This window comes from Desmodus rotundus, chromosome 13, assembly GCF_022682495.2.
Source record: "Desmodus rotundus isolate HL8 chromosome 13, HLdesRot8A.1, whole genome shotgun sequence".
Lineage (NCBI taxonomy): Eukaryota > Metazoa > Chordata > Mammalia > Chiroptera > Phyllostomidae > Desmodus > Desmodus rotundus.
This window is the reverse complement of record NC_071399.1, coordinates 91,051,873-91,076,239: the sequence shown is the minus strand read 5'-3', so window position 1 is coordinate 91,076,239 and position 24,367 is coordinate 91,051,873. Positions and strand designations below refer to the sequence as shown.

Here is a 24,367-nt window from a genome sequence, read left to right as displayed (position 1 = left end):
AGCCTCGAAGTAGAACACGATGTTTTCAGGGAATAGACAGCGTGACTTCGGCTTTGTCTTCTCTGGGAGCTGGCTTTGTCCTCAGAGTTCGAACGGGGGCGCTCCCCACGCTGCTCATCCAGGGAGAGAAGGATATGCTGGAACCACATAATTCTTATTTTAAAACACCACCAGCCTCCTTTCGTCTTTAGTGTGCAGTAGCAGGTCCCCACGGTGCGCACAACTGTCACGGCTGTGGGCAGGACGCACGCTGGGACCTCCAACCACAGAGGGCGCGCCCCAGCCGGGTGCTCAGGAAGCGCTGCTGTGGGCCACCGTTGTGAAAATGAGATAAATGGGGAGCGGGGGTGAGGGGGGGGCCCGGACTTAAAGCCAAAGGTCTAGGAACTCCCTCCTGCAGGCTGCAGCTTCAGTCCCTGCCCCGCGTGTCTCCAGCCCACGGCGCAGGCCTGGCCTAGCAACGGAGAGCCCCGTGGTCCCCACACACGAGTCAGTCCCTGGAAACACGCGTAGGTCTCTTCACAGAGCTGCATCTACTGCACCCGCAGGCTCTTCCACGGGCTCGCTCTGCGAGAACCGTCATTAGCATTATAGGAATCTTTTCTAATTCCTATTTTCTACCGGCACTACAAATTTTACTCTTTTGACATCTACAAAACATTTGAGGTACAGAAAATGTCGACTTGCACAAATAGAAGAAAATCCCACCTCTCCTCAAATCAGACCTGGTAACAACTTTATTTTATTAAGCCCAATTTGAACATTTTAGCAACATCATTCTTGGGCTCTCAGAACCTGCTCCCGAGCGCAGGCACCGCTCCAGCGTGTGGGGCACCTGTTCCAGCCCCTTCTAGAGTGTGCGCTCCTCCGGAGCAGCTACTCTCACACCGGCTGACAGTTCCCATCTTCCTTTTACCACAAAAAGCAAAACAGGGGAAAAGAAAGAAAAAGTGTAAAATAATTAGTTCAGGTACAAAATTCCTTCCACTGAATTTTAAAATCTAAAAAGCTCCCCCAGTGAAAACCTTCTGAATATGTCGGCTGCAAAACATGATCTAAATTTATTTGAGGCTATTTATTGGGTGTCTATTCAACTTAGTGTGAATATTCACAGGTTTCCCTGCAAAAATAGCAACCTGATGGGAATGCTTACTTTCTAAAATCCAAATTCTGAAGTACATCTGAACACAAGGGTTTCATATCAGGGACTGTGAACCTGTTAACTTCTTTAAAAAGAAAGTCTTTTAAAAAAGCCACCCAAGACTCCGACTGGATCAGCTATCGCAAAGGTCAGACAAGGTTACCTGTATAAGTTTTAACAACCCAAAGCACTAAAACATACTCCAAGTGCTGAAACTGAGTTTCCAAAGAAGCAAGCGCTTCTTTAACAAGTCTGGGTTGCCCCAGAACGCAGAACTCAGTGCTGCTTGCCTGACTCTAAAGACTTCCACCTCCAATGTGAGAATGAACATTTCCTACCTGTTCGGGCTCAAGTGTGAATTAGCCCCCAAACACGACACCCTCTCCTGAGGCACAGAAAACATCACGGCAGCCTCTGCCTACAGGGGAACAATATTTAACGTATCTACTTCCAAATACATGTACGCACGGGGTGGGGCAAACGTAGGTTTCCAGTTGTTTATATGGGAAATGATACAATACATAATAACAACACGAGGAGAAACTTCGTGTGTGATGTACTCACACCTGTGAGCCCACTTTTGCCCCAGCCTGTACACACTATATAAATCAACTGGGCTTATTCCCTAAAAAGGTAAAATCAGATGAATTCTGTCATCGATAAGCACCTAATAAACCTAGTACTTTATATTCAATCATAAAAAAGAGATTACTGAAATTCCAGTATAAAAAACGTGGGAAAATCCTACATTCCCAATAAACACACATACACACACATATCAAAACTTAATATAGGAAGACAATGTTTGATTGTCAATGAACTATTTCTCAGAAAACACCAGCTACAACGACTTCACATGTACATTTTGCTTTATTAAAATTGTGGCACTTAATGTAACAGCAGAAGTAATTACATGGTCTCACACCCAGAAGCAAGAGAATCACGGTGGTGCAGACAGTCCTCATTACCAACAAAAGAAAGAAGTTGTAACGTTCCATAAGCCCTTAATGGCATAAAATACTATGTTCAGCATCATTTACAGCCGGCACACACGTATGAACTAATTACCGTTGCCCTTCTCTTACGTTCTGCACAAGCAGCATGTTAAGTACCTACGGTCGCACATTCCAACATCATGGGAATGAACGGTCAGTTCTGAGTCGTTCGTGGGGAAGATACAAGCTGGTAATTCCTTCTACAAACTACTGGATATTGTCACAATGATTTTACACAGTTTTTCAGGCTCCACTAAGTGCCATGTTGAAAGACAAAGTTTTTTGAACGGCAGCACCTTTAGACGACGAAAGATCGCACCCGGTTCAACTGCACTACACACATTGTGACATCTGGGGAAGACGGGTGCAAACAAACACGAAGCGAGTGTTCTAACAGTCGGTAAATGTCGGTTTGGGAAGCAGCTCTGGGAAGGAACAGTGACACCTGGTGGTAAGAACTGCCGCAATGCTGAGTTTTCCGTACGCCGTCTTCCTGAAAGAGGCAACCTGTAAACATAAGGTGTAAGAAACACTGACCGTAAAGCTGTAAGGTGCGCCCAGTGCACCTTAGCAAGTGCTACCTGCCTACTCTCGATCAAGTACTATTCAGGAATAAAATACGGTACCGCGTTTTAAATGGACTGAGTATTTAAGATGTAAAATTGCAACAAATTCATAATCAGACCCAGCTGATAAGAAAACAGCATACACCCAAGAGGATCCACTTAAAGAAATGATAAAATTCTAGGACTTAATTACCCTTATTTGTTTAAACCAATGATATTCCAGTGTTTGTTAGCTCCTTCAAACAGACCATGTTAAAAAACACAAAATTAACTCCATCCTAACCAGAGACATGAACAGACTCTTCTCTAACAAATGGCTAAGCTTTGGTAATATAAAGTGCAATTCAATGCTGGGCCGCCCCAGCCATCCAAATACATCTAGCAATTTTGCAGTCTGCCACTGTCTTCAAAATAACTTCCTTTTAGAATCAGTCAAGGTCTTCCACGGACACTCATATTCGCAGCAACTCGGAAATTCGTCCCGAGCAGCCTGCGCCGTGCTTCACAACTCCTGAAACGGGGCAAGGAAGCTTGAGGGAGGACAGCGGTTCATATTTGTGCTATGACACACTCAGGACTTGGGTCTACTGCTCTCCTTCAAACACGTTCACACTTTTTGTTGTATAAAATTTTCAAGTTTTATTATGATACAGGCAGTACACTCCATCACCCTCATGGCAACCTCAGAAGTGAACCTGTCATTCGGAATCTGTGGGAAAGGGAGCAGATCAGGGTATCTTGTTTTTAAACTGTCCACCCCGTACGCTTCCAAAGTGTGCACATCATTGGTCAGCCCTTCGAGTTGCTGACTATACTCCTCTATTTTCTGGGCAAGCGCAGTTGGCTTTACGTCTTTATCGGACTTGCCCCTCACAGCATAGTCAGCAGCAATCAAGGCTAACTTGGTGGAAAGGTAACATTTGAAGCACACCCATTCATTGGCATTTTTATGAAGGTCGTTCCTGGCAGCTGAGAAATTTGCTCTGGCTTGTCTTAACCACCTCCGTGCTTCAACTGGGTTCCCGACTGACTTGAAGGTGGGAGGGACAAAGAACCGTTGAGAGTAAGTCTGTCCGGCCGAAGGTGGGCATTTTTCTTTATTTTGCTGTTGCCGTTCAGATTTATGGCTTGTGGCTTCTTGATTCCATGAAGTATAAAACCTTTGAAATGAGTATTTCTCTGACTGAAATCGGGAGGCCGAGGTGGAAAATGTCCGCCTCGAGCCTCTGTCTGTGTTTTGATCCAGAAAAGCCTGTTTCTCTAATCTGTTAATTTCATTCTGCAAATGTTTGAAAACTTCATTAGCCACGTCATGATTCTCTGGGTTCTTGTCAGGGTGCCACTTCAAATATAACCGTCTAATAATCTTCTTTCTTTCAGATTCTGGAAGCTTCCAAGCTTGCTCCACCACTGTGGTCACTTCTTTTAAAATTTCTGGTAAAGAACTCACCTTGAGCTTCTTTGTGGGGTGGTGTTTCGAAGACGAGGTCTTGTGGCCCTCTTTGCCAGAGAAGAGAGGAGGGACGCTTCGCACGCCGGGAACCAGGAACTCCGTGGGGCTGGTTGGTGTAGAAGGGGCGCTGTCTCGGCTTTGAGAGCTTTCCTCGGGCCTGGAAAACTTATAAAGGTCGAGAGAGCTGACTATTTTGTACTCACTGTACCCGATGTCAATCTGATAGATCTTTCCTAGAAAACTAGAGCTGTCGGCATCTTCTCTTTCGACTTCTTGTACAATGATGGCGTATGTGTACGTTGGCTGGTACGATCCATAGATGTCACCGCCTTCGGCATCGACGAGGTACCCCACGTACTCTCCCGGGTAGAAGACATTCATCGGGTCCATAAGCAGAGTGTAATGAATTTCAGCGGGGATCGGAGTGCCCGGCATCGGAAGTTCAAGCTTTGATGGTTCTGAAGAGTCATATTTCACTCCTAAACTGTCGAGTTTCTCGCTGATCCTATAAATATCGTTGCATCCCAGCATAGCGATTAAGTACGAAGTGTCAGAAATCAAGTTGTCAGTGGCTGACTTCAGCGTCATTGCTAATGCCAGCAGGAAATTAATGTCTTTACTGTCTGAATGTTGTATGTACAGCAGGATAACAGCGTTCCCAAATCTCTTCAAAAAGGCAAAAGTTTCACTTCTACTGTGGGGGATAGGATTAAAACCTTTAACTCTTAATGTTGTTTGAAGCTTTTCAAAACAGGACACTTTCAGGCCTTCTCTTAGGGCTTTGCAAAGTCTTATGGCTTTTTCTTCATTGGCCAGGAAAGCATTATCATTCTCATGCTTCATAATCCTAATTAGTCCTGTAATGAACTGTTCAGAAGACAAGAGGAGCTGCAACCGTCCCTGAAGAGAGCACAAGGCTCCAAACTGACAAACCTTGGGCATCTCTTCATCTAACTGCTCTTCAAGTATACTGCTCAGTAAACGAGGTCTGAGTTTCTGAGGAAAAAGCATTATTAACTTCGTATGAAATCCGTGGTCTTTCCCTAAATAGCACTGGCTAAGGTCAACCAACATTTGCACACCAATATTCCCCTGGATCCTACTTTTGTAATGTGGTGCATCATCAAACACTAAGATGCTGGACTTCACCAGTCTACCATCTTGGCTTGGAAGGTGAAGTGCAAGGTCGCGTATATTCTCAAGATCACTCCTCACCTTGACTGAGTCATTCTGGAGACTCTTGAACAAACCAGAAACTACTCTCTTGACTGTACGCATTTCATTAGGGTCTAGTTGCTTTCCTTCCGAACTTTTGAATATGCGGCTCAACACTTCAACATACTGCTTCGTTGAAATGACGTCTTCAGTCCCTAAATGTTTGAACAGCTGATGAAAGGTGCCAAGTTCCAAAGGTAGTTTGTACAAATAAGGTTTAAAGTCAGATTCATATTCCAGATTTATCACTACCTCTTCAGGCTTCAGAAGTTTCCAACCATCCTCTACCATCACAAAAGCAACTCCCCGCAGCTGGAAGCGAAATTCCCTTTTTTCTGCACTGAGAAATTCATACAAGGTCCTTAAGACCTTTGCTCTGGTTTTTACCATTTCTTCATCCAAAGTTGTAATGTTGCATATGTTTCTGCAGTTGTTAATGACCTTATCGAGAGGAGGATCCAGGTTGACATTAAGCATGCTTAAGACTTGTTCAAGCTGTTCTTGTGGGCCAAGGTCACTGCCTTCCTGTTCTCTGATACTCAAGGGTGTGGCTTTCTCTGGAAGAATAGGGCAGGATGTCCACAACAGCTGGAGCACATCACACTGCTTGAATTTTGGATTCACTTGCGCTCCATTGAACTTTATAAGCGGGAGTGTTCCGTTTACCTCTTGATGCTGAGGGTGAAATCTAATGAATTCAGCAGGGGCCCGCTCGGGACATAAGAATGGTATTAAAGACAATTCTTTCAAAAAATTTCCGGATAACAAATCTGTTCGCTCTTGGAAGATATGATGGAGAAGGATATCGACTGTATTTTGCAATGTTTCCTTAGACCAGTTTTCTGTGTTAGCTCTCACACTGATTTCCTTGGCAAACTGTAACAGCTGCTGCTGAGACAGTATGTACTTTAGTCCAATATTTCTTAAGAATTCCACCCAGGAGGTCATAAAAGCAGCTTGATTTTTGGGTTTTATAAGTTGTTCCAATTTTTTGAAGAAGTCCCTTGGAATAAACAATTTTTCGGGAAGCATAACTTCAAAAACTCTCACAGTTCTGTCATAGAAATGTTTTGCTTGCTTCAATCGATTGTTAGCATCATAGATTATCAATAAACTTTCCAGTTTTTCAAAAAGCTGTTCCTTGATCTCTGACAACTCCTCAACATTTGATAATCTATTCTTAAGATAGATCAAATGCTCTAATTTTGCATCATAAGAGAGATTTTCAACTTTTGGTAAGAGGTGTTTCAAATATACCTCAAGGTCATCCACAGGCACGCAGCCAAGCACCTCATATAGTTCTTTTAAGTGTATTTTTTCTTCAAGAAATGCAGACGATGATGACTGTGTCCACTTTTCCACTTCGGCTGAGGGAATGCTTTTTGTGAGTACATAGCACGTTCCAAATTTCGCGATGCTCATATAGCGACCACTGATGGATTTGTAGCATGGAAGTGACTTTAAAATTTTTATGTCATCTTGGGACATCAAGTGACTCAAATTGCAGTTGAAATACATCAAAAGTGCTTCAAAGTCATTTTCTACTAATTTTTCAGTTCTAAACGTTGAAGTTTGAACCATATAGTGTACAGCCCTCACAATACTCATGGGGCTCTCTATGTTTGCCGTGTGACATGACAACAGAGGAGCGAATGCACTGTCTTTGGAACATATTTTGTTCAAAGCAAGCTGGATGCAGCCAGCTTTCATGAGAGCGTGGAACACTTTATCACTCTGGGCATTTGGAAACACTGCAATGTGCATAAGGCTCAGAGGAAGCAGGACATCCCCTTCGGGAACTACAAGCTGATTGGCCGACACAGTGAACTTTGTTCCTGGAAGCAACGCCCAGTCTTTTAGGATGTCAACAACAACGTCAAATGTTGGTTTTGTTTCTTCTTGATCTTCTTTCACATTTACAGATTCACTGATAAAATGCCATGTATTCTTAAGCCAGGACTCACTTGCAAAATTATCTTTCCACTTTGTACAGTTTTTGGTCTTATATTCACGAGGCAATACAGAGGACAACAAATCAGCAAAGCTGGAGATGTCAAACACTTTTGCAACCTTACAGTTCAATAAAATGTTACTGTATTTCAAATATAACGTATTCATGAACAAGTCTTTGCGGGATGGAATCAATTCATGGTATGTTGTTAGAAACTTGGGTCGTTTTGCATCAAAAGTTTGCAAAACACTATCCAGTGTGATGAGAAGGGGAAGTCCTTCCACTTCTATCTCATTTTCCTCTGCATCCTTAAAACAATAGTCAACCAAAAGTTTTAAACTATGAAAAAGTTTTAGGTTAGTCTGCTGGAGGCGACAAGGCAGCTTCCCAATATGGCAATTTGTGTCCGGGGAGGAAAATGTCATTAAAAAAGACCTGACGTCAGCGGGGGTCACGTAGCTCACAGGGATCTCTGCGTCGACGAGGCAGTGGTACAGGCTGGCAGTCTCGTCACAGTTGTACACCAAGTTGAAGCCGATTTCTAAAAGCAGGTGTTTCAGTCTATACACATTCTCTGCTACTGTCTTCCGTGTTGTGATATTATAATCTGCATTTTTAAGGTTTTGTAATTCATCCTGCAGCAAATTGTCAAAAAATGGTCTCGTTTTATTTGAAGTAGACATATTAATCCAAGTAATTATAACTGCAGAATGCAAATCAGAGCCATCAATATTTGGAGCCCGAACGACAGGTAAAAGACGTTTCATATCCTCGTGAATGTAGCTATAAAGTGCTTTCACTAGGCAATATAGATCTGGTTGTAGATCAAGCTTGTTGACTGGGAAAAAGGACAAAAACTTCTTCAAAGTGTCCTTTACAACATGAATAGGTGTGTTCTGCAAAACGGATAATGTTGGGTCAGAACCAGGGAAATACCGCTTTTTTAACTGGATTAGTAATTCAACATACGCAGGCGCTATTAACGCTGTCATTAAGTTGTTATTCCAGTCACTTCGGACACCAACTCCGTTGTCGTCACGCCACAGGTTCCTTCTGGCCGAGTCCAGGGCAAAGTGGCCGTTCACGTGAAACGGCAAGCCCGTCTCGAGAGAGAGGGGCAAGAAACAGAAGGCCCTGTGAGGCTTCTTGTAGTTGTGAGTGATGCAGGCGGCTACTCCACCACGTGGGAAGAGAGTAATATCTTGGTTCTTGTGAGCTGATATGACGCTCTTAGATACTTTTTCCATACTTGAAAAACCTGACCTGTTACAAATTAGCCACGTAGTAAGATTTCCTTCAGAGTCCTCGGTGTCCATAGTGTAGGTGATCTGTTGAACTGGTATGTCTTTGAGCTGTCTCTTTTTAGTGACGCTGTCAACTACAGATGCGTGAAATTGCTTCCTTTTCAACCTGTCTCCATCAGTGATTTTGCCCTTTACAGAATACAGCACATTCAGAGCCCCAGTGGTTTTATCTATTTCACAAATCGAAATTTTTTCCATGTGATTAAGAAACATTAGAAGTTCTGCTCCATCTGACCGCAGTTTGTCCAAAAGATTCTGGACCATTCTGTCTGATGATGGAACTGAAGAAATTTCTGAAACTTTTGCCATTTCTGCATTACGAAGAGGAAATCTAAACATGGTGCAATTATCCAGCTTAAAGTGGTTTCCCAAATAAAGATCCAGAACGTCTGAGAACTGTGTCCTAAAATCTGCATCCAGATCTCTAAACATGCGTCCAGGACTAATAGATGTGGCTCCTGGTGCATACCTGGCATGAGGATCGAAAATGCACAGGATGTCATTGCCAGAAATAAAAGAAGGGCAGTCTGTAATATGATACACAGAATTGAATCCTATCCCATACTGTCCAGTTTTGTAAGGATTTCCTTCTTTGGTGCCTTTCCCAAGATTCTGAATCCCTCTGACATCATCTTCGGTAAAAGGCTGGTTGTTATACACGCAGAGTGCCGGCCCCTGCAAGGGCGCCCACTTGTCGTCAAATATCCTGTCCCCTGGGTGCTGTCTCGGGTCAAACACAAAACAGATTTCTGTGGCCTTTGCATCATCGGCGTTCTGAAGAAGTTCTTTCAACATTTCCTTTTCTGAAGGGTAGGCATTAAGGATGCTCTTAATTCTGCTGGTCAGTTTTTCCTTCTGTCCGAATTCAGTGCCAAGAGTTGTAAAGCAGATGTTGGACGCGTATCTTTCTAAGGCCTTATGTCGCTTTGGCACTGCTCCTAGTTTTACAGCTACTTCCCTGGGTATGTCAGCGTGACAGTATTTCACAGAGGTGTCCTTTACTTTTATCCAGGGACAATCATTGTAGCACAAAGACTTAGCAGGGAGAAGCTTAAGATTAGTATCTGGTAATAATATTTTGCCATAATTTTTCTCACAAAATTCTTGTTTCTTGTCTCTAATGAGACTCCATATTCCTTCACTAATTATTCGCCGGCAAAGCTGGAAATTCTCTTCTGTTATTTGCTTTGTCCTCCTTTCTTGATCAATAGATTCCAAAACAAGGGCAAAATCTTCCACAGTAAATGACTGCCTTACGCCCACACTTTCAAAAAGTTCACGGAAATTGTTTTTATATTTATTAGGTAACTGATAAAGGTATGGTGCTGCTTCAAAATTCAAATGAAAAGAAACTTTTTCTGAGCCAACATATACATTCTCAACTAGAATGAAATTAAAGGATTTTAACTTTTCAACAATTAGTAACTTAGTGTTTTCATTTTGCATCATTGCTTCATGCAGGTATTTGTAGCAAGCATTGGTGATATTCTCCTGGTATAACGTAATTCCATCATCAACTGATTTTGCAACTTCTTTCAACTGGTTTACAACGAGATCAGCTGTTGGCTTCTTTAGTAACCCCAAAAACTCCTTCACGGCCAGTGGCACTGAACCACAACCTCTGAAGGAATGTGAGTTTTCATTTAGAATTGGCTGCAAGAGACAAACTATATCTTGATGCTCAGCTGTGTACAGGTCAGTTGCAGCAAACATGGTTTCAGACTTAAAACTGTTACCTTTCCAGTCCAGAGAAAAACCTGCTGGTTTTGTCAGAAACGGAAGGAAGGGGATTGTTTGGTACTTTGCAGCAAAATCCTTTGCTCTAGGATCCCTTATTTTTAGCTTTTCATCAATGAGACTCAGTAGGATACTACTTCTTAGACAAGCAGCCGCATGGTCACTTTTGTTAACTTCAGCCACCGACTCCGCACGTTCCAGCATGTCATCCCATAAAATGTCATCTTTTGCCATACCTAACTGAACCAGTTTAACCAAAATAATAGGATTGAGATAATCCCGAGTAGAACCGTAAGGAAAGCGTCCATCTTTAGTGTCGAACAGCTTTGCAACCCGTCCTTCAGGGTGAATTAATCTTGATGGCAAAACCAAAGGGTGTCCCTCCAGGGAGCAAGGGATACACGGAGTGACACGAAGAATTCCTGAGAACTCATCAACTTTCTCATTTAGAACAAAATTCATTAAAGGATCTCGGAGTTCTGCTTCAATTTCTTGAATATTTGGAAAAAACACTTCTGAGAAAAACTGTTTCTCTGAAAATGTATTTTCAAGCAGTATCTGTTTGCAGCCAGCTTCTTCAAATCCTAATTTTACCGAAGAAGGAAGTTCAACAGCACAAAGGTTTTTTGACCCAGTCTTCTTGAGGTATTTCAAAAATATCTTGAAGGCTGCTGGACCAACATCTCTTCTTTTAAGTATAGAGTCATCTAGAAACCTCACATTCTTCATGGAAACCCACGTAGACCCATCAGAGAAGACTCTGGTCAATTCTTTCCCCTTTCCATGAGCTATATCTTCATAAAACCCTTGACAAATTACAGAAAAGTCGTCGTGAACTAAATCAGGATCAGGCCACACTGCATAGTAAGTGTAATCCATCAACTCCCCACTGATGGCCAAGTCCCGCAGGACACTGAGTGCCTCTAGGTAAGCCTTCACAATAACGTGTCTCATGAAGGTGCTATTCCATCGTCCCTTTGTATCCGTCTTCCAGATCTCTTTTCTGTTGCAAGTTACAGCAAAGCACCCATTGATGTGAACTGGCAATCCTGTTTTTATTCGTAAAGGTAAATAGCAAAACACCTCTCCAATGTGTGGTTTCACAGCCCACTTCTGGTCTTGGACTTCAGAGAGCAGAACTCCTACTGCCCCACAAGGAACCAGCCCGAGTCTCCTTCCACTTTCACTCAGGGAAAACCTCAGGGCCTCTCCTGTATCCATGCAGCTGCACAGAAGCCATGTGGTGCACTCTGCTGTTTTCTGGGGCAGCTCATCGGATGGCCTTTTTGATTGGCCAGACTTGGCCATTTCAAAGAGAGCAGCCGGGTCATCATCCGGACCTCTAAACAGTGGCGACTGTAAGTCAGCAATCCTTCTGAACACGTTGTGAAATTCTTCAACTGTGATCTGCAGAATGCAAGATGACTTGGGTGCATCAGGAGGAGGCTTTTTACTGCTGCTGCTGCAAGTTTTCATGAGCTCAGCAGCTTCTTTTAAAACACTTAAGATAGGTGCACGCAGCACTTTGGAAGAGCAGAATTTCTTTTTAATTGTTATCGTATCTTGCGCTAAGCTGGGTTTGCTCTCCTCAATTTTCAAGTATTTTAAATACATTGAGTTTACATTCTGAGTGAAGATGATAAGCCTGTGTCCACAGAGACTAAATTCGTCCACAAGAGAATAAATATCTGCTGTATTATAGCAGGTACTACTAATTTCACTCACTTTTGCTTCCTGTTGTGTTCTGAAGGACAGCCGGAAAAGAGTTCCACTGTAGCTGTAAGGTGTTTCTACGGTCAAGGGTAACTGACAGCCGAACACGTCTATGAATGGTTTGAACTGATTAGGAAATTTCCTGAGTCTCTTCTGTTGCTTACTCCAGTTAATTTTGATCCCAGGATTAGATTTGTCTTTAATGTGTTTACTGATATGGTTTATGTTTGGGTCAAACATGATCATGAATTCTCGACTCATAATGATGGGAATGTCAGTGATATGGTACACGGAATTAAATCCAAGACCAAACTTCCCAACTTTGTCAACTTCTCCTCTTTTTAAAGACTCTCCTAACCTAGTGATGTTCACAAAGTCGGAATCTGAGAACTCAGAATTATTGAATGACCACAAAGCGGGCCCATGACACGCCGCCATCCCTGGGTCCAGGAGATTCTCTCTAATGTCCATATTTCTTCTCATATCAATCAGGAAACTGCATTCTGTTGCATTTGCATCATCAGCATTTTGAAGTAGTTCTTTAAAAATATCTGACACTGAAGGATATTCTTCTAGAATATTTTTAATTCTTACAGTAAGTGGTTCTCTCTGTCCTGACTGCTCAAACCCCATGTTCTCGGGGTTGATCAGCCTCGTGCTGAGGCATGGGACTTTCAGCCACTCCGCCGTCTTCATGGGTATGTCCTCGTGCACCAGAATGATTGGTTCCACTGAGTCTTCCAGCAAGTCATTCAGGTCATCGACTTTGATGTCGCAGTAGCAGCATTCATGAATTGGCTTCATGACGAGTTTAGAGGGCTTTCTGCTATGATGAATGGGAACTGGTGTGTTGGGGCTTGCTGGGATCTGATTGCTGTACAGCCATCTGACAATATTTAGCATAAGATGGAGGTTTTGCTTGCTTTCTTGTTCACTGAGATCTTCATCACTTTTGAGATACACCTTCTGAATGACCATGGAAATGTGATCCGACGTCAACTCCTCTATTGAACCACAGACCTTAAACAGTTGGTGGAATTTTGCCATGGTTTTAGGCACACTGTACAAATAAGGCTGAAGGTCAAGGTCATGGAATGGTTTTATCACAGCTTGGGTGAGGGGACAAAATTTTTTGCCAGTCCAAACCCATGGAAATTTTAAGGCTCTGAAAGCATCTTTCCCTTCATTTAAATGATCGTGCATGAAGCCATAGATTTCAAGCAAAATATGTTGGAATTGGTAGTAGTCTTCATCGCTGAACGCTTTTGAAGTGTGCCAATCAACGACAATCTTAAAATGTTTTAAGACGGCACTGACGCTAGGCCTTGTGAAGACATCCAAAGCTTTCGCCAGGTCCATGTGGATGCTCTCAACAAGAGGAAGTGCCGCGCCGACCAGAACCGCGTGGGCTGCGTCACACATCTCTGGCGGAGCGCACAGCCTGCACGGATCCCCCCTCCACGCCAGGGAGCCCGGGTAATTCGGGGGCCGTTCCTTGCAAGCTGGAACCCATTTTATTTTCTTCAGCGTCATCCTCCCTTCTGACGACTGCAGCAGGGTGGGATTCTTATTTAAAACCTGCAGGAGTGTTCTGGCTTTCTTTGTAAGAACTTCCTGATTCGGACAAGCAGCGACCTGCAAAGCTTCAATTTTTTTTGCCACTTGCACAACATCTTTCTCGGTGAGACGGGCTTCGTTTTTTAAGCCAATCTGTCTCAAAGAGTGAAGGACATCTGGTGAGGTGAAAGCTGACGGCGGGAAGCAGGTTTCCTCTTCATTATAAAAGAGAGCCTTCAGGACTTCCACATCGGGATCGAAGAGTTCGCTGGCTGACACCATCCGTTCCTGGGAGATCTGAATGAATTTTAACGGCTTTAACCAATCGAGCACATTTGGATTCTCATTTTTAAGAGAGGACAGATTCTCAAGGATCCACAACATAAGGTGTGTTATTTCTTCATGTGAGTAAAATGCACTTTCGATATCTTTTAAAACAACCTTTAAGCAGCCAGTGGTCTTTAACTTCTCTATTTTCAACATGTTTGCCAAGCGAATAGTAGCTTCGTCACCACTGTCTATTACTGAAATCGAGAGCCGCAGATCTGGCGGAAGTTTGGCTGTGTGGTGCAAGACTTTAGAACCTTTCAGTTTGGTGTAAGAGGAAACTCCCTGGCCGGATGAGTGGTTAATTCGTTTGAATATTGGCAGTTCCTGAATTATCCTTTTGTCCTTTTCACTGCTCTCAGTTAAACTGGCTAAGAACTTCCTCAGGGCATCTTTGTGTGTTGGGAGCAGCGAAGCTATCTGATTACACAATTTCTGCAGTGGCATCTTCTCCATTATCTGCAAAACGGCAGTTGGCAATGGCGAGTGAATGTACTTTTTAATGAGTGGATGTTGTATGGAAGCATCTAACTTTTTAAGGACGATCCCTCCAAGCTTTTGGACGACATCAGCTACGAATTCTGGGAGCTGCACTTCAGACTCATCTTCTAAAATGACCGACGACGGGACCCTGAGTCTGATGAGCTCCACACACGCCTGACCTGCCTCCAGCGCTGTCCGGGGCACAAGGGGCATCTCGTCAAACAAAGCCAGGTCCTCTGAAAAATGTATGTAGAGATTCTTCCAAACCATTTTAAGCCATGAAACGGATGGATGACTTTTGTCTTCATCAAATGGGTACCACTGAACGATCAGCTCTCTGCCAGGCCAGAACGTGTTCATCACTTCTTTGATGAGCCGCGCGAACCGCTCGGGGTTCAGGAGCTGCAGCTGGGTGCACGGTCTCCCTGGGAATCGCACAGAGACATGCGTTAGACACAATTCTGCTGTAAGGTACTAAAGTTTTCTATCCTGCAGGTCAGAGAGTACCTACAAAAATGCAAAACTTCAGCATAACTGGGCCAAAATAGTTTTCAAATAATAATAAAGAATCTACCCAGAAATCCATATTTATAATAACCTGTGGGCGATACAGTTTTCTCTGGAAAGTGCTTATTTTAAATAAATATGTAAAGTGCGTTTACGTGTGCTTTAAAAACTACCCTGTGATGTTCCACAAATGGAGTCAACCCGGAAAAGGACCGTTAGTGGTTATCTGCCCACAAATAAAAGTTCCAAGAAAAGTAGATCAAGTTTAAATGAGTGCCGCTTCGTAAGGGCAAGTAACTTCTGGGCAAGCCCAGCATGACCGTCTTCCCCTCAGGCCTGCAGGGGCCGCGGCTGCAGGAGCTGACAGGAAGGGCCTGAAGCCAGGGCACAGGGGCGGAGTCTCCTGTCAGCTCACCTGCACTCCCTGAAGCCGAGACAGCGAGGACACTCGCAGGGCTTCCTTCCCACCGCTAACCACACCGTCTGTCTTCCTGGGACTCCTCAAGGCTCCTCTGGAAAAAGGGGGGAGTGAGGGTCCAGGTCTCAGGACTGCTCTGCATCCGTGCCCAAGGAAGGAGCAAATTCACTGCTTCTCCTCGTACCTCGCTACTGACTACTTGTTAAAGTGTGTCTGCAGAGCCCCGGGATTTGGCAGAAATGTTTCGGGGGACAAGCAACAAGAGCACGTGGGTGCCGCTGTGAGGGTGGAGCTGCCTACCACCCAGCTGCCCCGCCTCTGCAGGCGCCGTAAACCAGGACACTACAAAGATCTTGTCAGGGGAAAAGGTTTTTGCTGATTTTTAACCACTGGTCTGGAAAATAACATTTCATTTCTAAGTGCATTTTGTGTTTCAGAGTATTTGTAACACCAGTAGGAACAAAATTTTAGAACACCACTCTATGTCACAGGTATGTACCTGCCCATACAGGGAAATGAAGAGCGTATCAAGTTCAATCCTATGGAAAACTGACACCAATTTTCTCCCTACACATATACAATTTCTAGACTCTTGAAAAACTAATTTTGAAAAAACATATAAAAGAGGGCACAGCTCAAGCCCCTTGAAATTTCTATATATCACTATCTTTTGAGCAAGGAAGAACACCCTTGTGTCACAGCCTTACGCATCAGGAAGGTGACTTTGCCTTTGCCCCCAAATTATCTTTCATGTCATAATATGACATTTTCAAATCACTGCCACGCAGGTTTAAGCACGAGCACATGTCTGCCACATTTGGAAGCTCTCAACCCCCAAATTCTGAGTATTTCCAGCTTCCACATCATGTGACTCGGGGTAAATCAAGTGGAAATATCTAGGAAATCATAAAGTTTTGTCAGGAGTCTGGGTAGTGCAGCCTGCTCAGTCTTTGAGCTCCACTAAGATATAGTTCTGTAATTAATTTTTAACAACTGTGCTTTAAACAAATGCTTGCTGAACTTACAATAATAGAATATCTAAATCACAAGAAACACAAAGATACAACACCAAAGATGCAAAAAAAAGTTAGAAATTAAAGTTCACAACACTTAGAAAACCAAAAATTAAATATGCACCACGATACGTTCCGTGTTAATAATTGACATATAACATGCATTTTCGTAGATAATCCCACCCAATGTCCTGGCATGAAATTTGGCAATTTATAAAACGCATACCTACCTTCAGGAAAATCACCCACTATGAATGTGTGAAGAACGCCAACAACACATGTACCCCACACATACATGCAGCTGACACACGGGCCATGCGTGACCGCAGACGCAACGGAGCCAAAGGAGAGAGCAAGCGCGGAGACACGCAGCTCTACACGCCCCAGTCGACTCGGTCTGACGCCCTCACTCTTTCTACCGATTGTGTAGCTAAGCCTTGATGAAGCTTTTAACCCTCAATTATAAATGTTAACACAGAAAAAGTCCCTATGTCCTGGTTTAGAAAGCCCCTGAAATTGTAAATCTCCTCTAATAGTATCAGCAAAATAACTTGTAGCACGGTGGTAAGTGACTCGTGTCTGTGGCCTGGCCTTTCAAGTGGTCAGCACTGTCGAAAGTAGGTAACCATGCGGTACTGAAAGTGCTCCCAGAGCCAGGAAGCTTTTTTCTAAACGATGGTTAACTATGATTACTTAATTTAGAAATAACTCTTCTGACTAGTTTTTTGCTTTAGTGTAGATCAGTGCAGAGTAGCGTCAGCACGCTGAGTGGCCGCTGCGAGGCTGCACTGCTCTTGACTGTGCACCGTCGTTTGTACGTGTGTGTCCAGCACCGACCTGGAGAAGGATTTTCGCCACGGATGGAAACGGAGTATCCCAGTCTACTTCCAAACTGACTTAACCGGAAACTCTCCCCCTCGCTGCCTTTGTCACCTGGGAGCTGACCCAGCTGAGCAGACTGATGACCCGAGGCTGTGAGTTCAGCAACGGTCTTACACTTTTCTCCTGCAGAAAGCGGCAACGGCTGCTTTGGGGGCTGATGACTTCTAATGGCGCCCGGCCGTGAACGGGTAGCCAAATCTCTTTGTAAATACATACGTGTGAAAGTGAAGGTCCAATTAAATGGTCAGTAGGAAGTCAGTCACACCTCCGAAGAAACAAAAGGGGAAAAAGGAAAAGAAAAAGACCAAACCAAGGAAGGGCGGGAAAGCCCGCCTGCCCACTAAGACGCCGCCTGGCACTCTGCAAGTTGAGTGGCCGCAAGGCAGCACTGTGGGCCCAGCACAAACGTCCACTATAGTGTGGACGGGCATCCGAGGTGGCTCAAAACCAGGACCAGGGACCAAATCTCCCTAGTCCGCCAGGCGGGGCACTGTGAGCCTTCCTCGTTTTCTCCCTGAATGCGAATGGGAGACGAAGCAATGCCTGGGGTGGGGGGGGCCACGCCCACAACCAGAGCCCCTGGGGCGCGGACCTCTGCAGCCCCCGTCTAGGATTTTCCTTTCCTCTTTGACTACACCTTAACAGAGGGCACATTAATTAAGGTTTAAGAACACAGAATAATAATAGAGTGTAATAACGCTAAGCCATTGGATACAAGCTAGAAAACAAACTGAATGTTTTATGAATTTACAGCACAAGAACTTTGCTCCTCAATTACCTTTAATACAGGTGTAGCCTGCTTCAAAGAACAGATTGACTCCAAAAGTATCGTTTACCAAAATTTTCTGTAAAGCGAACCTCGTCCTCTCTAATTTTCCCTAAGGGAAAATTATACAAGTTAAGTTAAACACTTAGATTTTAAAAAGTCAACAGAAGGGCCTGCGAGGCACTGCGAGAACTATCAGCCGGTCGTTCCTAACGCAGCCGGGTCGGCCACTGTCCTGGTCCTCTGCCGTCCCCGCGGCAGCACAGCTAGCCGTGGGTGTCCTCACCCCACACCCAGAACCTCGTATTCACGGGGTCATGCAGCAGGACGTTCCCACGCAAGGCCAGGGCCTGCAGAGCAGGTCCAGCAGAATTCCTTCATCGGGGACTAAGTGTTCTCGGAAACGTGTCTCCAAGCCGCGTCAATGTGGCTTCACTGCGGCGTGTGTGGCACTCAGCTACACACCTGCGTCAGAACGGTTTCCTCTCTCCTTTAATAGCTGTTACCACCGGAAAAAAACTGTTGACACACTTTCTAGCTACTCAGGTGAATGAAAAACAGGACTCAAAGAACCACATGAACGAACACATCAGGCCACACGTGAACACAACGTTAGTCAGGCACCGTACCTGAATATCCCCAGAGAAGCTGCTGCGCTAGAATAAAATGAAATCTTTTCTTAGAAAAAGACAGAACTGTCACAATTTTCACACGACAGCTACAGGAATTATTCTGGATCTTAAAATAACACTGTTTTCTCATTGCATCATTATGTAAAAGAAAAGCTATAAACAAAACTCCAAACATAGCAGATTATACATTTAAGATTTAAAGAGGCATTTCAGTGCAAACTAAAGCCAAACTACACAAAGGCGGGGCATCTCGGTTTAGAAAGAAAGCGAAGAAGGTGCATGTACTTTGGATGCATGAGTCACACTTTGACGACAGAAACAGAGCCGGCCATGGGCTCCCACGGGCTGTTGGCCAGGCAGTGAGATACTCTGGGCAGGAAATAAGGAAAGGCAGATGCTCGACTCGAAAGGGTCTGGACCACCTCTACAAAGTAGGCAGACAATGACTCCCTGACCTCTGGCTCTACAGTAAAGAAGGGAAGATTGTGTCGTATGCGCCACCGCTCGCCTATGGCAACCACCAATGTCACCCACGTCAAAGGATTGCTCCGCGGGTGTCCCCCCCGCCCCTGCCCGAAGCCAGCCACTCCTGCGATTGAACACAGCTCTCCACAGCTCGGCGAGATGCCTGTGTCCGGGTGCCTCTGGCTACACCTGCCCGCATGCACGGAGACCATGGGTCTCACCAGGGGAATTTCCACCCTCGTCTTAACACCCTTTCAGTCACTTCAGACGCATTTTGTCAGTCACTCAATACTGACCACGTGCTAGAGAGAGAAACGAACAAAACAGAGGTGGGCCCAGAGTTTGCCTGGCAGTCTCATGGAGACGTGTACACAGACCCTTGTGAAGGAGTACACAGGTGTAAAAGCGTGCGTGGACAGCAGCTATTGCTGTGTCCGCAGCACACACAGGCCGTGCGCCAGATAAGCGTGGGTAGCGAGACGGAGGGGATGGCAGGGCAGCCCCGTGCACCTCACCAGGGAAGGGGGAAAGAACCTGCGCCTTCCAAGGCTGAGGGAGGGCAGGGAGACGAGAAAGGGCCTAAGGGAGGGCGTGCTGCTAAGAGCCACATGGCCACACTTGTTTGCACCTGCAGGCCCCAGGCGTCTCTGCAACACCCAGAAAATGGGGCCGAGTGATGCAGAGCCTCCCAGGGACTGCTAAGGATTTTGGCCTTTGTTCCAAGGACAAAGGGGAAGCCTTTGGAAGATTTTCAGACAGAAAGTGGGAAAGTAATATTTTACAAAGATAATCCCAGCGGCGCAGTGCTTCACTAACCAACGAGGCAGGAATGGATGCGGGAGGACTTGGAGGTGATTTCTGCAGTCCCGGCAAGGAGGGTGGTCGCCCAAACGAGGACGAGGTGGGGTGGAGGGGCGGACAGCCTTCCTAGGCCAGGCCCTGTGGGCCACCAAACAGCTGTGAGAGCAGGGACCCAGAACCCCCCAATGGCGCAGACCTCGCACCACAATCTTTGGAGGACGGCTGATCCGCACATCTGAGGCTGGCCCCTAAAACTGCAACTTTTCCTGAAGATGTCTCCGTACACACAGAAGATGCTGCCACCTCTGTAGAGAGCACTGTAAGTCGTCACAAAGTTGTGTTGAAGCGGACAAGGAGAACACGCCTGCTCTCCAGACATGACGCTCGTAGTTTTTCCCTGAACGTTTGAGACAGAAGATGTGTCAGCTCACCTGCGAGGTCCCCTGACCTGCCGCCCCCGCCTGCACCGACTCTACTCGGTATTTGAAGGAGGAACAACCCTACTTAATGACAGTGTTCCTGCCATTGCTGTCCCCACTCAGCTCTGAGCTCCTTCCGGTTCTTCATCTTCCCATCATCTCCACCTAGCTCGGTGCCTGATACTTGGAGGAAATCCAAGACTATTGAAGAGTTTTTGGCCATGAAACAGAAGCAGGCATGAGACCCTATGTAATAAATACGCGGGACAAACTTTAAATGTGAATAGCACCTTGGTACCACCCTATCAGGCATTCCTACCCTGTGTCCGACTGGACTGCTTCCTCTCTATTCACCTCTTCCGTAAAGTAACCCCTTTACCTGCCCTCCTAACTATTTCCCTGTTCCTGTCGGTCACCCTTTACTCAGGTAACTCCATACGGAAATCACCTAGCCCCGGAAACAGGAAAAAAACAAACCAGAATCATAGTTCCAACTCTGTAACTCAAGCAAGTCATTCAAGCCCTTCAAACTCTTGCAGCTGCATTATCTCCACCTCTCAAATGAAGAAGGTAAAAGAGGCTCTATTACATCACGACAGTGAAGAGCAGATAATGGAAGATACTTATTTGAAAAAGAAATACTGAGCCCTAGCTGGTATGGCTCTGTGGATTGAGTGCCGGCCCCCAAACCAAAGAGTCACTGGTTCGATTCCCAGTTGCAGCACATGCCTGGGTTGCAGGCCAAGTCTGCCATCAGGGGGTGCAAGAGGCAAACACACACTGATGTTTCTCTCTCTCTCCCTCACTCCCTCCTTTCAAAAAGAAGAAAAAGAAATACTAGACCACAGGCACGATACCAAGATCTGCCTTTTCCCCATGCCCCCGGCCCCCCAGTGCCACCATACGGAAGCACTAACATGTGAAGTGAGCTTGTCAACAGGCGCAGGGATCGGGGAAGACGACAGACCACCCCGGCTCTCAGGACTGTGCAGCCTGGCACAGCAGAAGCAGGATGGGAATCAGGCGAAGAGGATTGGGGGCTGAGCGTGAAAAGACGGACGGAAGTCGGCAAGGTGAGGTGGAGAATGGAGAGAGAGCTCTAAGCAAAAGGAACAGCTCGTACAAAAATACAGACAGAAAACGTCCATCTGGGTTCAAAAAGATTGCCGAGCACCCAGCTTAGAGCAGGCCCTGAGCTCCACGGAGGGGCAAACTCACAGGGCTCTCTGCTCCTGCAACACGACAGTGCTCGGGACAACAGCAGAGGGGGTTGCAGCCCCCGGACCGCAAGGGCACGCGGCTACTGGACTCTCTTCACTGACTCCGACGTCAGGAAGGGAAAGCCAGGTCATTTTGGGGTCCCCATCAGCCCCTACATTATAATGCCCTCAAAATATTAAAACCTTTCATGGCAATAATTTTTGTCTGGAACAAAAATTAGCTTTTCTGGAACTAATGGTAAAAAAACAATGAGGAAGATGCTCAGGAGGTGGTTACCCATCACCCAATTACACCCAAATAAAAATACCGAAAAGGACTGTTAATGATCGTTAAGGATGGTAGCTGAACATGTAAATGGAGGTAAAAGTAAGAGACCATGAAGACAGTTTCTGGAGGACCCAAGCCACACATTATGGGTCACAAACAAAACCAGTGAAGACACCCCGTCTAGTGTAATGGCCCAAAGAAAATTAACCAAGAGCCAGAGACGAAATAGAGAACACACGGTATAATCCCCAAATCCGAGCCAGAACCCAAAGGCAAAGAAGAAATAAAGACACACGGAGTGGGAAGCCTCACTCTGTGAAGGTGTCACATCACCTGAGCTGACACACAAATGTAAACTCACCCTAAAAACACAACGGTCACCCCCGCCCCCTCAGGCTAGACAAGCAAGGTGTGGCCACCCCCTGTGCCACAGGGGGTCTACAGTTTTTTGAGTGAAAGCAGTATTATTTTGTCAGCCTGAGACGCTTTTAACCTGATGTGCTTCTGGGTAACTTGTGGCTGATTTCTAAATCCACGTCCACCTCAGAACTACTGACCACCAACAAAAACATTCTCTCCCAAAGAAGGCACTCCGTCCCATGATGAAATGCCACGGCGTGACAGGGAAAGATCTACACACCCACGCAACAAGGCCGTGGTCTCGGGAGCAGCCGTGGGGGGAGGAGCAGACACAAGGGCATGCACGGCCTGCGTGATTCCTTGTGTGGGCAGTTCGGTGGCCAGCTGAGCTCGTCCACGCTGGAAGACTCAGGACCGCGGTGGCCCCTGACTGGGTGGGACCGAACGAGGCATGACAGGAGTTGCTGGGTGTTGGCAAACTTCTGGCTTTGATGTAGGTGTTTTTGGTTTACCAAGCTTCACAGAGCTTGCATTTATGATATGTATACTTTTCAGTAGGCACATTTTCCTTCAGTGTAAAGCTTTTAGACCAGAATATAGTAACGAGTTTGAAAAGTAAGGATTTCTAAAACTTTGGAGCAAACCATGGTAAGGTTAGGGTCCCAGAAAGGCTGCTCAGAAGGTGGCCATTCCCACCAATGCCACAGCTACGAACTCACAGTTGCAGGTTCCATGGGGTCAATGGCACTCAGGTATTTATTTTCCTTTAGTCTCGCTTTGGCTTGTGCTCATTTGCCTCCCCCATTCCCATCCCTTTTGCCTATGTCTCACTGAATTGAGAAGTGCAGTTATTACAACCTTTCCTTCTGCCGTTACCTTTGAAAAGAACACAGCACAGGCTCTAAAAGAGGCATCACAACAAATGTGCTTATAACCTTAACCAGTGGGGCAAATCCGGAATTTTTCAGGCCAGTATCTAACTTAGAGAAAGTTCAGGCAGTAATAGTCTTACGAGGGAGAGGATGCCAGCCAAAGCTGCAAGAGAACGTCCCACTGAGAACCATGTGATTTTCCCCCAAAGCCCTCGGTCTCTGCCTGAAGAGTTCTCAATGAGGAATATGCGTCCTTTGCGGAGACCCGCGGGGCCCTTTCCTGACACGGTTGCGGAGCTCATTTCACCTGTCTGCATTGCCCCAAAGCAGCCCCGCGCAGCCGCTCAAAACTGAGGGCTGCTACAGAGCCACACAGCGCAAGGCTCAGGGGGACCTGCGCTGGGGGCCGGCAGGAGCTGCGGACCCTGAAGTCCACCTCTTCCTCTCCTCACCTGTGCCGCCTAAGACCGCAGCTGCCCTCTGGCCTGCACACGCTACGGGGGAGGAGGCCAGGGGCTCGGAGGAGGGAAGAAATGAGGACGAAGGAAGGTGAAACACTGCGGCTGTAAGAAATGATTCCCATAAGTGCACACCGCCATACTGGGACAGGAGAGACTCAAATGTCAATGCAACTTGGGGTTCTTTTAGATGCCAGAACCCAGCATTGAAACATCTTAAAATATAGCAATATATTAGGCTGAACCATATGAAATTGTTGACTCATAGGTCTAAATTGGAAAACTATTGGCAATTTCATATTGGTTCAACTTAACAAAAAACTTTAAAAAATTGTTTGTATTTTTATAGATAGGTTTATTAAAAAAACAAACAAACAAACTGCACCACCCAGGTGGCTCAGTTTGGCGGAGCATCGTCCCACGTACCAAAATGTTGAGGGTTCGATCCCCAGTCAAGGCGCATACAAGAGGCAACTGATGGATGTTTCTCTCTCATGTCAACGTTTCTCTTTCTCTGTCTCTCCCTTTCTCTCTCTCTAAAAATCGTATCTTTGGGCGAGAATTAAAAAAAAAACAATTATAATACCTCGGGTTTGGGCAGCTTCCTTTAAAGCAGCTAGAAGGTGAGGCTTCAAGTTGTCCAAAATAAATCTTCCTTCGAGACCAGGGAAAAGGGACCTAAGAGGGGAAAGGACCACAGCAGTTACGATCTCTAACAATTCTGAACACACCGATTTACACGAGTTAGTGCACACGTCCAATCACACGGCGGGACTTTCTGACAAGAGTCACTGCGCCTCTGCTTTAAACCGCGAGGGCGCCATGCACCTCGTGTGGGCCCGGA

The 24,367-nt window shown here is 45.6% G+C and overlaps 1 protein-coding gene across 1 annotated transcript in view; it reads right to left on the bottom strand.

The window, feature by feature from the left end:
* Positions 1–1,992: 1,992 nt before the first annotated feature.
* The window catches only part of SACS (sacsin molecular chaperone), a 39,237-nt gene continuing 16,862 nt past the window's right edge, over positions 1,993–24,367 (bottom strand). Inside the window, exons 8-9 of the mRNA XM_053916552.2 lie at positions 24,110–24,201; positions 1,993–14,867 (exon numbers count right to left, since the gene is read on the bottom strand). Coding sequence (XP_053772527.1) covers positions 3,310–14,867; positions 24,110–24,201 — 11,650 coding nt within the window. The 3' untranslated portion in view covers positions 1,993–3,309. The remainder of the gene's footprint in view (positions 14,868–24,109; positions 24,202–24,367) is intronic.